Below are 16050 nucleotides of genomic sequence, written 5' to 3'. Positions count from 1 at the left end.
TATTACAATTCCAATGAAAACTAATTGAGAAAAAAAACTTATCCCAAAACTTTGGGAAATTACGCATAGGGGGTGGGGCTAAAAATTGTAACAGATTGTTACGAGGGGGTAGGGATTCTCAAAAACAACGTTTTTTGCATTACGTAATACTTGAACAGACCCTTATACATAATATGCAAAGGCTTTTGAATCCTGTCTACCCCAAGCAGAGCAGTGTATGAAGGGCAGTGGGTTAAAAGATCATAAGGACAAAGCGTCAAATGAAGAAATTTTTTAAAAATCTTCAATGTAATCTACCTGATTGGGACAAAATATTGAATAATATGCTTCCGAACTAAAATAAAAAATCTAAAGGTTCAGAAGCCTCCAGTTGAGAGACATTTAGGCTTTTTTCCGGCTTTTTTCAGTAAGTTGCATGAAGCTCAAAAGCCCCCATTCAAAAGGCTCCTTCCGTAGCAACTCGTAAGCCTCCTTTCAAGAAACTCGGAAGGCTCCTGCCAATAAGCTCAAAAGCTGCTCGGAAGCCTCGTTTCAAGAATACTTCGGAATACATCTTTTCTAGGGCTTGGAAGCCTCTTTTTAAGAGACTCGAAAGCCTAGTTTGAAAAAGCTCGGAAACTTCCTTTCAAGCAACTCAGAAGCCTCCTTTCAAGAGTCTTGGAAGCCTTCTTTCAAAAAATTCGGAAGCCTCCTTTCAAGAGGCTCGGAATCCTCCTTTAAAAGGGTCGGAAGCCTCCTTTCAAGAGGATCCGAAGCTTCCTTTCAAAATGCTCCGAAGCCTACTTTCAAGAGGCTCGGAAGCCTCTCTTCAAGAGCCTCGGAAGCCTCCTTTTAAGAGGCTCGAAAGCCTCCTTTCAAGAGGCTGGAAAGCCTCATTTCAAGATGCTCGGAAGCATTCTTTCAAAATTCTCCGAAGCCTCCTTTCAAAAGGGTCCGAAGCCTCCTTTCAAAAGGGTCGGAAGCCTCCTTCTCCGAGCCTCTTGAAAGGAGTCTTCGGAGCATTTTGATAGAATGCTTCCGAGCATCTTGAAAGGAGGCCTTTCAAGAGGCTCGGAAGCCTCCTTTCAAGATGCTCGGAAGCATTCTGTTCTATGGAACAGATATTACAGGCAGAAAACATAAAAATATGCTCAATCAATTTTGAATAAATTTATTAACTTTCTGTGCATTAGCATTAGCATTGTTACGGTGTAATTCGTAGATTGGACACTAGTGATACTCATGTTTTACTTTTGAGATCCTTATCTAGAATGCTATCAGAAATCAAGAAGGGGAATGGTCCTTGATTCCAGTCTTAAACAAAAATAACTTACCGGTGATGGATCGACTGTTTGTTTGATTCTATTTACTGAACGGCTACTCAATCTTACAATTTCCACAACGAGTTTATTATTTACCCGACGTTTCAACACAATTCCCGTGTCGAAACGTCGGGTAAATAATAAACTCGTTGTGAAAATTGTAAGACTGTAAGTAAATTGTAAGCCGTTCAATAAATAGAAACAAAAATAACAAAAGCATGAGGATTACTACTTCTGGTCACGCCCATCTTCACCGTAACTAGGGAGAGGAAGGAAGTGTTGATGTAGTACTTACTTAAGGTCACTCCTGACGGAATCCAGGTTTCAAAGTGCTCGCGTTTTCGGGGGCACACCACTCGATACGGAAGCAACGCTCAACTGTCATTTTTATTTTTTCACGCATGCTGCGACGCAGCAAAGCCAAATCAACAAAAATGACAGTTGTGCACCGCCTCCGTATCGAGTGGTGTGCCCCCGAAAACGCGAGCACTTTGAAACTTGGATTCCGTCAGGAGTGACCTTAACGAGAGGCCACCGACTTAGCGACACCCTCATAAGTACCACGGAGTTGGATAATGAGGAAGGTATTCGTTGGGTCAGGATTTGCCTGTAGCTGGCAATGTAACCGTGGTAGATCTTACCCCGTAACACACCACGTAAAGGTGTCTACCCAGCATTACGGGTATAAATTTATTAACTTTCAGTGAAGTTGCATAAAGGCCATCTATGTTCCTCTTCCTTGTTAGCATAATGTCCCCAATTGCGGCTTTGCCTCTATCATCAATTAAATTTGATTCACTGAAACGAATGGATTAAAAATTCATCCTCCTAGTTGTTACTTTCAAAAGTTGGTTGAAAAGTTGAATCCATTTGATCTAATCTTGGTTTTCAGATTGTACATAAAAACAAATTCGCACTTCACCGTGTCATGGATGAATATCATAGTTTTGTCAGAATAAAGTGAAAAACAAAAAACAAGTATTTTTATAGTAAAATATTTATTACATATTACAAATGTATGTAAATACATCTAAGTGATAATGTTCGAAATATTGTAAAAGCTTTGATTTTTTTTTTCATTTTAATCTTAAATATCGTCATTGCGAATATTCAATGAACTATTGGAATTCCAGCTGATCTTTTTTTTTCTTCGCAAATCGAAGATTCCGAACATATTTACCAATGCCTGGCTTTGATGTTTTGTCCGGAATCAACAGCTTAAAGCTTACATACTTTAAAATAGTCATCGTCCGTAAATTTTGTTACGTTTTTAGGGTTTTTAACAGCATTCTGATTCATGCAACATATGAAATGGAATCATACAACTTTTTTTTCAAGAGAGACAATAAATCACAAATTCGAAAAATAAAATCAGAAACACTTATTCATTAATAAAAAGAATCAATGTTAAGCATAGGATGAAAAATAATAAAAAAGTTTTTATTTCCCCACAAACGATGACAAAATTTAATTCAACATTTTTAAATCTTCTCGTGCCATATGTGGATTGAAATTCTTCTTAAATCGTAGAATTATTTTTTCACCGTGTGCAGCACTTATTAAGCGTTGGCCTAATGCTTGTGAAACAACCAACAATGAAACGGCAAACATTCATTCAAACAACATACTATCTTCCATATATCATGGCAGTATTTATTATTTACATTACAACCAATGAACATTTCAAAATAAAAGAAAGATTTCTGGACAATTTCATTGATCACGATTTTCGCTTTGAGATCGCATCAAAACGATAATAAAAACCATCAATGCCAGCTACAATAGCTCCAACAATTTACAGATAGTAGAGCTTCTTCTCCAGTAGATTGTTGGGCGATTGATGCAGGTGTTGGCCTGCCAAAAATGCCAATTTGTGTGCATACTGACAAACAGCCGGAACACCCACGGTGCCCGACCAGTTGTAGTACAGGTGAGTCTGCTTGTAGGTGTACAGCTGGAATTGATCAGCCGTGAGGCCAGACTCGTCGCGAAGCACGTTGTAGCTGGTCGGGGAAACGGTTCCCTGGCGAACGCTCTGGGAGACCAAGTAGAAATCATTCCTGTGGGATGGAGATCGAGCATTAGTTTTGACATTACAAACACTATAATGGTCAGATTTGAATTACCTTTCTGGGAGAGTTATTACATCATCGACGACTGTTCCGGGCACTGGGTTTTCTGCTCCTAGGAACAGACGGGTATTAATTCGTTTACTAACGACGCAGAATGTGAACCGGGCGGGAGTTGGTAGATCCTTGAAGGCCAGGTTCAATTTTTCCTTGATAGCTCCGACTTCATGCTCGTACACGTATTTCAATTGGCCTTCGCCAACGCCATCGCGGTACACAATGATTCGCTGCGGGAGTGCGTTATTGTAATCACTTCTGTATGCATGCAATGCTTTTATAACATTTTGCGCCATAAAGTTTGAAAGTTCTTCGCCATTACTATGGTGGTTTACAGTTGAGAAATATTTAGGGTGTTTGTAACCTCCCGCGTACATTGAAGCTACCATTGCGCCATAGGATTGAGACTTGTCACGTGTATCGTGACAAACGTCGAACCCGATTACCATTACCGATGACAGAGGGTTCTTCAAAACCCAAGGAACTCCACCCAACTTGCAGTTAATTTGAATGGCTACTTTCGTGGCCACGGACATGAGCGTCCGTATGTTGCCACCCTTTGGCGTAATTGTTCTGGCCTTGATGACCTGTGTGGCCACCGCTCGATCAACGCATGTCTTTTTCTTGATGGCGGCGTAACGATCAGCCTTATCGTTGCTAACCAAACACATGATCAGTTGCGGATCGCGTTGCACTATCTGGTTCAAACTTTCAACATAAACTGCAGGCGAATCGTTCTGGATGACGATTCTGCTGGGATCCTCGATTTGGAAACGCATTCCCTTAGCGGCTTGCTTCAAGCACTGCATGAAGTCTACCATAAGTTTTTCTGAGCCCGCGGCTACCACGACGAACCAGTTAACCAGCGGCACAGAGATGAACATTGGATTGTTCCGGAACGCCATCTGCCAATCGGCCATATCGCCAGCGGATACTTTGCTGTAAGTAAAGGTAGCAATTAAACACCCACCCTTCGATAGAACTTGGTGTTAGCGTGACAATTAGTATCAAACTTGGATGAGATCAGCCTTCGCACTTCTTGACAGGCGAAAATCTAAGAATTGGAATGCCATCACGTAATGCATTACATGCAAGTTCGATAGTAATTATGATTGTAACCCTGTGTTGCAATACATACTAGTTCTCCTGCGTCGGATGGAAAAATATTTCCTCAGGATTAATTACACGTGCTGGAACCTCTACCAACCGTCGGTCCAGCTCTGTTTTCCAGAACTGGAATATTTCCGAACTTTCCTTCGTTTGCTGCAGGCGTTGATTGAAGTGTTCCAAACGATTAATACGTTTGTCCGGTGTCAGTCGAGTATGATCAGCTAATGCGCGCATCAGGCTGTGACAAAAAAAAAACAATTTAGAACTCCTTCTTATTGCAAATAAAAAATAACCTACTTGAAGTTTTTCCTCATCTCATCTGTTATACCAGTTGCACGAACAAGCTCCGGGACTAGGTAAATCAACTCCGGCATGCCAGCTCGAATATCTCGCGGCTTCGAACGGGACACCAGCATGGGTTGGCGTGGATCACGAATTGTAATATTGTAACGATCTTTGAAGTATTGCATGAACGTAACTCGTACGCCATTCATATCAAACGAACTCTCCGGAGAGCTGTTGAACTCGACATCGTTGATCATGTGTGTATTATTTTTGCCGTAGCTTGTCATTACGACCGACCCCAGAATCATACGTTTGTAATTGTCCCTCCAGTTTCCGCCCTGGTTGGCACACTGCTTGAACATTGTGTAACAGGTGTCTGTACGCATCACCCGATGAGTGATCTCGGTGCACATCAATACGTCTTGCTCGTGCTGTCGGATGCTCGTCACGTATCCTGGATATAACTCCAGACCGTATTGGCTGACAGAGATCTTCGCTGCAGGATCGAAATAATTGCGCCCAATCAACTGAAGCTTTAGACCAGCCATCGCTTTTCTGTTAATAAGGTTGTAGATGACGAAACTCATTTCGTTTGTTCCGTCAATCACTCCAACCTTGCGCAACTTGACTATGTAGTCTGTTCCTGTAGTTGCTTCTTTGGTGGTTATCTCCACCTCATCTGACCTGATTTTGTGTCTGGTAAATAGCTGAGTTCCGTCGAAAAGATAGCCACCAATAGTGCCCTTCAGAGTATAGATGATGGAGCTCATCATCTTTGAACTTTCTACCGTTGGGTTGAAGTCAACACGATACTGGAAGATACATTCATCTTCCTTTCGGCTAATACGGAAATAATTGGTCTTTAACATTATGTGTTTTCCCAATTTGCCTTGCTTGGATACTTTGGAATCAAGTGGCCGAGTGCGGACAATATCCTGTAGTATACGTTGATTCCGGACACCTCCACGTCCAGGTGCATCCCCTCCAGTGGCACCTCGCTGGGATCGTTGCCCTCCTGTACGAGCTACCACACCTGTCGCTTCATGCTGTTGCTGAGCAGGTGCCGGTGGTTGCGCAGATGCCGGTTGTTGCATAGGGGCTTGTTGTTGTTGTGGTTGTTGGCTGGCTGGTTGTTGTGGTGCTCTTTGATCCGGTTTTTGTTGTCCCCAACCCTGACTTTGCTGGGGCTGGCGCTGTTGTCCCCAACCCTGACTTTGCTGGGGGGGCTGTCGCTGTTGTCCCCAACCTTGGCTTTGTTGCTGGGGTTGTTGTTGGCCAAGAGATGGCCAGCTCTGCCCAGATTGAGCGGATCTTCCATTATTTCCTTGCCTGCCACCACCACCTCCACCTCCACCTCCACCACCGCCTCCGCCACCTCGCTGTTGGTTAGCACCACCACCTCCGCCACCACGTTGTTGGTTACCACCAGTTCCTCCTCTGCCACGTCCCCCTCGGTACCCCTGCTGTCTATCAGCCATTTTTCAAAACGATCCTTCTGAAACACAGTTTAGTTAGCGATACTCTTTTGGTGCACAAAATAAATTGATTGTTTGCTCATGTTTACCGTGTAACACAAAAACTTACCGAACTTAGTGAATACTCGACGTAGCCCCAGGCGTAGTGAATAGAACATTAGCAGTATGCACTTTTTATTATCTAACCGACAAAAAATGCTTCTCACTTCTAATGATGTTCTACAGAATGAATTCAGATCTAAAACTGGCTGGCTACACAATGGTTTATAGTGTACCTTAACTTTCTTTACTTCTACCTTTAAGATCTTTTATTTTTCAACACAAATCCGGAATGTGTTTAAAGCATGCAGATTTAGAACAAAATTTCAGAGAGTGAAAACGTTTATTCTTTTTTTGTGATAGAATGTTCTGTTTCAAAATATTTATCTCATTTAAGGTATTTTTATTCCATTTTCGATATCTTTAGAACGAATCTAATGTACAACTTGCTATGAACCGTACGAAGGCTATTATATTAGATCGCAATAAAAGCACGGTCTTGTTGTGGACAATCTCATTTATTTATCTATATGAGAGTATAAGCAATATAAAGCAATATAAAGATAAAAAGCGATCTCATTTGCTCAATTCTCAGAAACGAAATCATTTTCGTGAATTTGATTTCAAACAAGGATTGTCAGTTTGCTATTACACTTGCAACGAGATATTTTGATAGACTGGTAAAAGTGGAATAGCTGCCAGAAATTGTGTGCAACAAACATATTTTAGGCAAATGTTCAATCACAAACCTGTTAGTTATTCAATTATGCCGCAGTTTTAGCATAAAAGTATGCACCTGCTCAGATGACTCTGATTGAAAGAAATAAAATACCAAGATTGCTGAACACGGGCATTACTTTCATGAGTTTGTATTTTTGAAATGCGGTGATAAAATTGATTTCATCATCGACGCATACATCTCATTCGCCCGCAAGTATATTTTTTGAAAACAAAGTATTCATAAGTGATTTATATGCAATTATACATTATCACATGTTGACGCATGGTACGATACATCGAAATTACTCATACAAATATGTGATGCATGTTAGTAACAAAATAATTCTCTGAAAATAGAACAAACAACTTCTCAACAATGAAAACAATTGATGGCGATGATGACGATCCCGTCACATTCCCTTATGCACAAGGCTTTCAGCTGGACGATTTAACGTGCTGCCTATCCGAGCAACAACATGATCTCGGGGAGATAGTGAAGAAATTCTCTTCTTCTCTGCTTCAATACAATCAACGTCCGACACCTTCACCTACATTCTATCCATAGCAAAACCGACTCGACAAACAGTTAGAACAAAAGAGGTAATAAACCAAAGTGAGGATTGTCGCTGCAGTTTCCTTCATTCCTCCTCCGGAACATGTCGACACGGTTGTTTCAAAAGGGCCAATGTCGCAAACGTAAACAATGCCTTTTCCTGCAAATTCCTCAACAACTGAGACCGCTCCCAGTGAACAACCACTTGGAACTGGCGGCGCTCCGCGCCTTCTATCGAACGGAAGTGGAAAATACCGCCAGAGGTCTCCAATCTTCCTTAAATCAGCAGAAGAAGTCAATGTTTACGTTTGCGACTTTCGCCCTTTTGAAACAACAATGTCGATGTTGGGTACACCCGTGCACAATATCTCAACATGTTTTTTTTCTTAAGTTTTCTGCTTGACCACCGACCGACCTTGTACTTTTCGCATTCCGCAGATGAGTGAATAATTCGAAAATTGCCATAAATATTATAATATAATGTCAAAAATAAATTTGCAATTTTAGGTTGTGCGTGAACATTTCACAGAAGCGACAAACCAAGAAAAGGAAAATTCTCATGAAAAAACAACAGTTTTTCATAACATAGATATTCAACTATGGAATAAGCTGAAAATGTGGATGAAGTTTTATATTTTTCCATAGATTTATTTTATTATTACTTACTATAATTTTGTTTATAGATTTATTTCTAATTTGGTTATTGAAAAATTACTTTAATTATTTTGTGCAAACATATGTTATGGATCTCACCAAGAACTACGGTTTGTGCAAATTTAATTTGCAAGCCAGAAATCTTTTAAATCATAGCAGTCATGGAATGACGCATAAAACTGTAATGGAAAGCTATGAAGTGACACATAAGGTAGTTTTTTTTAAGTTTAACCAACAAATGAAAGGGTTTTTATGGAGCCGCTGTATTATGACCCAAGTATCCCAAAATAAATTATTTTTTCATGCGGTGTGAAAATGGGATTTTAGGGGAACAAATCAATACTTCCAATACGAAACTGGAACCAGTCTGGGTGCTGCTGTGCATAATTGAGAACCATGTGGGCGGCAGCAGTGTGAATCCGCACCTGCGGGAGCAAAAAGTGTTGGCTTTGGGGGGAGTTGATAGTAACCAACAGTGCATCATTGAGACCCATGTGGGCGGTAGCAGTGCGAATCTGCACCTGCGGGAGCGCAAAATGTTGGCTTTGGGGGGAGTTGATAGTAACCAACAATGCATCATTGAGACCCATGTGGACGGTAGCAGTGCGAATCCGCACCTGTGGGAGCATTTTAAAGAGACTGTAAAGGTGTTCGGCCGTACGGCACACTATTTTTTGGACACACATACACGCTCACATGCACACATATAGCCTAAAGAGACTAATAGAAAATTTTTGATTTGGGCAAAGCTTCTTAGTTGTCGACCAAGTGTGACTAAGAAGGACGGCAGGGCTATGACCCAAGTATCCCAAAATAAACTATTTTTTCATGCGGTGTGAAAATGGGATTTTAGGGGAACAAATCAATACTTCCAATACGAAACTGGGACCAGTCTGGGTGCTGCTGTGCATAATTGAGAACCATGTGGGCGGCAACAGTGCGAATCCGCACCTGCGGGAGCGCAAAATGTTGGCTTTGGGGGGAGTTGATAGTAACCAACAGTGCATCATTGAGACCCATGTGGGCGGTAGCAGTGCGAATCCGCACCTGTGGGAGCATTTTAAAGAGACTGTAAAGGTGTTCGGCCATACGGCACACTATTTTTTGTACACACATACACGCTCACATGCACACATATAGCCTAAAGAGACTAATAGAAATTTTTTGATTTGGGCAAAGCTTCTTAGTTGTCGACCAAGTGTGACTAAGAAGGACGGCAGGGCTGAATGGAACTGAATTATAAATCATAATTTTTCGTACATTTTGAAGACTATCCTCACGGAATCCAAAACTAAATACACTCGCGTTTTCAAAAACACACCACTCAATACGGAAGCAACGCACAACTGTCATATTTATTATTTCTCGCATGCTGCGACGTAGCAAAGCTGAAATAATAAAAAAGACAGTTGCGCATTGCTTTCGGATTGAGCGATGTGCCCTTGGAAACTCGACTGCTTATTCTTATATTCCGTGAAGATTGTCCTTAAGCTTTCACTTTTAGTTTAAGTTCATGTCTCGAAACCCCACATATATAATGTGGAAAATTACTTCACACAGACTACGACACTGGACCATGAGTGTTAAATTTTTAAAAATTTGGGATGCCAAAACCATCAGGAACCCTAATTATATGTCACAAAGGATTTTGAAATACTTATAACCAACTCGTTAGTTAACAGACATAAATAATCCAATAGGGTTAAAGCAGGTATTTTCGTCTTTTCGTCATAGTCTCGAAAACCACTAAAAGAGAAACTTTTTTGGCAAACTCATCCGTGTCAAATCGTAAGCTCAGGAGATACGTTCTGCTATAGTGGAGTTCTAACAAAAGGACGTTCCTTTCGATGGTTTTGGCCCCTATGACGATGGACGGAAATACATGCCGTGTCCCTACATGCTTTTCTCAATTACAAAAATTACGGTATTCAGTCAAACAACATGGAACTGATAAGTCAAAGTGAATGATTTATGGAGCCGCATGGTAGATTGTAGGGTGTCGAAAAAGTTTTACTGATGTTTGGATCAGTTATTTCACTCACTTCAAAAATACACGAGGATTGGCCGATTGTATTCTGCTCCTTTATGAACAATAACCGGCCAAACGATAGTTTCCCTTAAAGTGGGTCAAATCCGTGCATTCTGTAAAATGTTATAAAACCTAGCTGAAACATTATACATACACATGTCGAACGTTAATTGAGATCTTCAATCCACTTTCGTTTTCTAATGTTTCAGTACATTGAAACGTTTCAAATGAAACTGAAATGGAGGATTCTTCCAAGCTATTCCCTGTTTCAACTAACCCACTGCAAATATCCCGCTGCTGACATACTACCATCCATTCCTTTTCCACCAGGCACAACTTGTGCACGAACATTAAATTAAACGATCGTCGCCATCACACGACGACACTTGATCCTAGAATACAATCGAACCTTTTCATTCTGGCCTTTCATATCGATGACCAAGGCACATGTGTTTCAATATGTTCGAAAGCATAGTCGAGTTATAATTTGATTTCCAAGACCCAAAAACTTCAATGGTATGATACGGTGATTTTTAGAATTCACTTCACTTGACTATAAATGATTTTATTGTTAAGTGTGCGGCTCTACAGGTCAGCCATACAAATACTCCATGAAGAATGAAAACAATATTTATGAGTTTTCAGAACTTCTGGAACTAAAGCATTTATTATGTTAAAAGATATCAGCTCCATTAGCCAGAAAAATTGAGACACGAAAAACATAAACCAGATAAATCTTGCTTCATTTTCTCGCATTTATGAAATTTTTCGCCACATTATATGCTCATTCGACATTTTATCGTCCTGTGTTCAATGAGTGCAACATGAAACCCAGTCCACAATCACGATCACTTCTTCTTTATCGCTTGCTCAGCACATTGAAACAATGTTTGTCGTATGAGCTTTCTTTAGCCGGTACCAACACAACGCTCTCCGATGGCCACATAGTGCATAATATTTTTCGGACTCAGCATGTACATCTGCCTGGACAGGCTCACATTTTTTTTGTCGCTGTTCGTTAAAATGTCTATGTTTACATTCTTGGAAGTAGAGACAGATTTTATGATCTGCGTCAGCATTAAAAGTTTTACCAAATGATATCGAATACATAATGGGTCGCTTAAATGAGAAGGTGTGATTCTTTCGGTCAACCTTAATTGAGCCATGTAAATGATGTTTCACGATGAAAATATTTAAATGCAGCTTACTGGAATAAATTCCAAAACTTTGTCGCTGTTTTGGAAACAAAAATTTAGCACTTTATAACACTTTATTGATAAATTATTTTGCGTATAAAAAAAAGCAAACATAATTCAAATTATAATGATTGGCACCCATAAGGAACAATAACAACATACCGGAAATGCATCTAATCACACCGTAGTTTCAGAAAACAGTGCTTTCGCATACCACTTGCAATATTTTTGTCTTCTGGAAACAAAATCCGCCGACGCCATTAATTATTTCAAAATCGGATAAACACACAAACAACAGCACTAGTAATGGTGCTTACAATGTGATCGCCATCTTGGCTTCGATTGCGGCAGCTACGAGAGTATTTAGAAATAACATCACACTTTCCAAGCAAAAACAACTCGCATATAGCTATCATTCAAACAAATATAAGATCAAAATTTGCACAATACCTTGAGCTGATCTCGGGTAATACTTTCAATCAATCACTAATTTTCACTGCACCCCGGTCAAATTCATAAGTTCCAAATCTACTTCGCACTAGGTCCACGACAGACTGTGTTCGGACTTACCCACTCACTAAATGTTCCTTACCGATATGAAGGTAGCCATCAGCACACATAGAACCACCCAAAACTCAACATATACATAACCACCCTCTCGGCACATACACACTCGCCCACCTTAAACTATGTTTTGGTTGGAAAGTGCAGCACTGCACTAGTGATGGTGAATTCGAAGTCGGAATTTCATCACCTTACCATGCGAATTTTACAGAGTTTTGAAATCCATCGAAAAATAGCATTTACACCTTTCAATAATCATCTTTTAATCACAATAATCCTCGGCAACTGTCTACCCATTACAGATGAAACATTTGCAACCCTCCAACCGGTTACACACATGAGCAAACGATCATCAAATTAGTCAACTACTCAGTACTTACCTTGCCGTCGTCTCCGTCGTTGTCACTTTATTCTGGGTGTAGTATCGCGAAAGCCGTCTCGATGCGTACTGATGTGGTTACCGCGTTCTCATCACCGAGGAAGCTCTCTACTCCATTTATGAAAGTTACGTTTCCAATAGGAAATGTATTGCAAACCTGCTTTTTTTCTACCTCCGATCATAAATATAACCAGCGAGCATAACTTTGTGACGGTCGATGTTTTTCCACAACTGGAACAATGCCGACTCGCAGCTTTAGTATTCATTGATTAGACACGAAATTTATAAATTAGGATACCATTTGGGTAACCATAGACCAACCATGTGGTTCTAAAAATCGAGAAAAAAAAACACACTCCAAAGTTTACTACCCACCCAACTTCAGCATGGTATGATTTTTGGCCACAAATCATCATCATTAGTTATTCTCAAGGTTTATCCCTTCTGTCTTATGTTTTCTTCCCACTTCCTTTTTCTTTCTCCCTTAATCGTTTTTCCTTCTTCTTTCTTCCTTATTCCTTCTTCCTTCAATTACAAAAATGACAAACAACAAACAACTGATAAATTGAAGTGAATGCTTTATGGAGCCGCATGGTAGATTGTAGGGTGTCAAACAAAGTTTTCTAGATTTTCGGATCAGGTATTTCACCGGCTCACTTCGAAAATACACGAGGATTGGCCGGATGTATTCTGATCCTTTGTGAACAATAACCGGCGAAATGATAGTTTCCCTTAAATTGGATCAAACCCTTTAATCAAACCCAAACCCTTTCAAAGCTTGGAAGGATCCTCCATTTCAGTTTCATTTGGAAATGGAAGATCCTTCCAAGCTTTTCCCTGTTTCAACTAACCCACCGCAGACCCTCCCAGGAACACCTTGTGCACGAACATTGAATTAAACGATCGTCGCCATGACGCTTCCTTCTTCCTTCTTCCTTCTTCCTTCTTCCTTCTTCCTTCTTCCTTCTTCCTTCTTCCTTCTTCCTTCTTCCTTCTTCCTTCTTCCTTCTTCCTTCTTCCTTCTCCCTTCTTTCTTCTCCCTTCTTCCTTCTTCCTACTTCCTTCTTCCTTCTTCGTACTTTCTTCTTCCTTCTTCCTTCTTTCATTTTTTTTCTTCTTAAATTTTTCTTCTTTCTTTTTTCTTCTTTTACTTTTTCCTTTCGACCATTTGTTCTTTTCTATCTTTTGTCCTTTCGACCTTCTGTCTCTTTCGACGTTTTATTATTTCGATCTTCTGTCCTTCCGACCCTTTGTCATATTTTAATTTTCAAGTACCGATTATAATTAACAACCTGTTGTTGTTTCAAATGGTAATTAAATGAAAAGCGTTCGTCTCAGTCGTGTGAACAAAACTAAAGATTTGTCCTTCTGGCTTTGTGTCCTATAGCCCTGGGGGAAACGACTTTGTAGTGCTCATTAGAGGAAGATAGGTGCAATTGATCTGTTTGTACACATTTTCGCCGCTTTTCATTCCAAGCACCAAATTAGTTTTGTTCAAGCATCCTTCATGTAATAAAGCTATGTCCATTTAGAATCCGGAATAATAAAATCATCTGTATCTCGGTAACGGATCGACGTATAAATAAGGTTAATACATCAAAACAAGGGTACTTCACTGTACTTTATGGAAAAAATATTGATACAAATCATTTCTTCTTGTTTCTAGTGAAAATTCGCCCCTTCTTCTTTATTCCTCTCATCAAAAGTTGCACACCTCCGGAGTCAACTGCCTTGGCACATTTGTTCCACATTTTGGTCATCTGAGTCGCGTCCCGAGCTGTTTATCCAGTTTTCTTAAGCTTCCGCTTCATTACTGCCTGAAATGTCTCGATAGGCCGGAGCTGTGGGCAGTTGCGTGGATTTATGTTTTTATCGATGAAATCTTCGTTATTATCGCGGTCCACTGGATGACTTCCCGGCTGTAGTGGCAACTCGCCAAATCTGGGCAAAACTTCACGGGACCTTTATGGGCTTTATGGAAGGTAGACTGCGGTTTTTGAGACATTCCTCCTTGTACAGCTTCGATTCCATCGTCTTATTCGTCACAAACACTTAGATCTTTGCTCCACAGCTGCATATCCCTTGCCAAAATCATCTGAGAATCGAACTCGTCATCTCTGGATTGGCAATCCTACGCCTTTACTCGCAAGGCTACTGGAGACTGTTCCGGAGGTATGTTCAGTTGATTGATGTTTCAGGGCCATTTATGTGCATTTGTGTTTTGACCTCTCCGGAGGCCTTTCTACTGATCATGGCAAATCTGAATATATTTTTGTTAGATTTTCCGAATAAAATCAAATATCATAGCACAATGCCATGAGTATGATAAATCATCTAAGCTTCGTTGGATTCCTTTATTTCTATTTTTATTAAGTCTTGACTCACGACTTAAATGCGTCTTAAGTGCATATAAATAAAGGAAGGTGGTCGATTGTCGGCACCCCTTTGTTTTTGGTCCATAGCTTTCGTACAATTGCACAATGTGGTGATATTTGCATACCAATAGAACCATATAGACATAAGCTAATAACTGGTGGAGAGATTTGTTTTATTTCATCTATTGGGAAAAAAATATTATCAACTTTGTTAAGCGTTGATTTTATGCCGTTTCGAAAAAGGTGGTCGGTTGTCGGCACCCTAAAAAACCTCACTCACTCAAGCTTGAGCTTGAGCTTGATTGACTGCTCGTAGTTGCTACTCCATTATGACCAGATCAGCTGTTCTTGCACAGGGAACCAACAGATGTTTGCTTGGGACTAGCACACATCTTCAATGTACAAGTACTGGTGATCTCATTTGTTAGGTCATACTGGCGCCTGCCACGTCAGAATGCAAGTCAATGTAGGGAACGGGGAGGAAATGATGATGCAATCACTCGCCCACTGCAAGCCGAATATACCTCTGCACTTGCCACGAGTTCATGCGGAATTTGTTGGAATTTCTGGGTTAGGTTGGAGAGGCAGGGGTCCGTCTTGGTTAACGAGCTGCCAATGTGATAGATAGGAGAAGGTAACTGATGGGATTTCTAATTGGATGTTGGAAACGAGCTCTATAGTTCATTTCCAATTCTAGCAGATTGCTGTTAGAATACTCAAGTTGAAGGTATAGGAATAGTAATGGAAACGGTATGGAAGTCCATTTCCAGTTCCAGCGATTGCTAGAACATAAGAAATAAAGAGAAAGATAAAAAGTAGGAGAATGGAACGGACCTGGGATTGAACCCATGACCTCCTGTGTATGAGGCAGAAGCAGTAGCCATATGACTACCAAGCCCGCCTCGAAACAAGAGAGATCACGCACTGAACTGATTAATTTTATTGCCGGCCGCGCAACGCAGAACACAATAATTCGGCCGACCGCGCGATCGTTCTGCTGTCCGAAACAAGAGAGATCACGCACTGAACTGATTAATTTTATTACCGGCCACACAATGCAGAACACAATAATTCGGCCGACCACGCGATCGTTCTGCTGTCCGAAACATGAGAGATCACGCACTGAACTGATTAATTTTATTACCGGCCGCGCAATGCAGAACATAATAATTCGGCCGACCGCGCGATCGTTCTGCTGTCCGAAACAAGAGAGATCACGCACTGAACTGATTAATTTTATTGCC

General features: G+C 40.6%; 2 protein-coding genes across 5 annotated transcripts in view; both read right to left on the bottom strand.

Annotated features, from left to right (window-relative positions):
• Nucleotides 1-12094, bottom strand: part of LOC134224239 (protein aubergine-like) — a 34636-nt gene extending 22542 nt beyond the window's left edge. Inside the window, exon 1 of the mRNA XM_062703559.1 lies at nucleotides 11939-12094. The gene's annotated coding sequence lies outside the window, so the exon portion shown is untranslated. The remainder of the gene's footprint in view (nucleotides 1-11938) is intronic.
• On the bottom strand, nucleotides 2281-12585 carry LOC134224238 (protein aubergine-like). 4 transcript variants are annotated; one of them, XM_062703554.1, is made up of 5 exons: nucleotides 12433-12585; nucleotides 4835-6317; nucleotides 4566-4775; nucleotides 3428-4366; nucleotides 2281-3361 (listed from the first exon to the last, which is right to left on the bottom strand). In XM_062703554.1, the coding sequence occupies exons 2-5, from the start codon at nucleotides 6298-6300 to the stop codon at nucleotides 3097-3099; spliced, it is 2880 nt and encodes a 959-aa protein (XP_062559538.1). In that variant the 5' UTR covers nucleotides 6301-6317; nucleotides 12433-12585; the 3' UTR covers nucleotides 2281-3096. The 4 variants fall into 4 exon arrangements, with proteins under 4 accessions (XP_062559538.1, XP_062559540.1, XP_062559537.1 ...); XM_062703556.1 differs by having other exon boundaries at nucleotides 4835-6314; nucleotides 12433-12515; XM_062703553.1 differs by lacking the exon at nucleotides 12433-12585 and adding an exon at nucleotides 6407-6795.
• Between the last annotated feature and the right edge of the window lie 3465 nt (nucleotides 12586-16050).

This window comes from Armigeres subalbatus, chromosome 3, assembly GCF_024139115.2.
Source record: "Armigeres subalbatus isolate Guangzhou_Male chromosome 3, GZ_Asu_2, whole genome shotgun sequence".
Lineage (NCBI taxonomy): Eukaryota > Metazoa > Arthropoda > Insecta > Diptera > Culicidae > Armigeres > Armigeres subalbatus.
The sequence above is the reverse complement of the archived record's forward strand: the minus strand, read 5'-3'. Positions and strand labels throughout refer to the sequence as shown.

Bases quoted from the DNA above. Each gene is read 5' to 3' on its own strand.
- LOC134224238 (XM_062703554.1), bottom strand. From the start codon at position 6,300: ATGGCTGATAGACAGCAGGGGTACCGAGGGGGACGTGGCAGAGGAGGA. The intron at 4,776-4,834 runs GTAGGTTATTTT...TTTTTGTCACAG, and splicing joins GAGATGAGGAAAAACTTCAA to CCTGATGCGCGCATTAGCTG. The intron at 4,367-4,565 runs GTATGTATTGCA...CTTTACTTACAG, and splicing joins CATCCGACGCAGGAGAACTA to CAAAGTATCCGCTGGCGATA.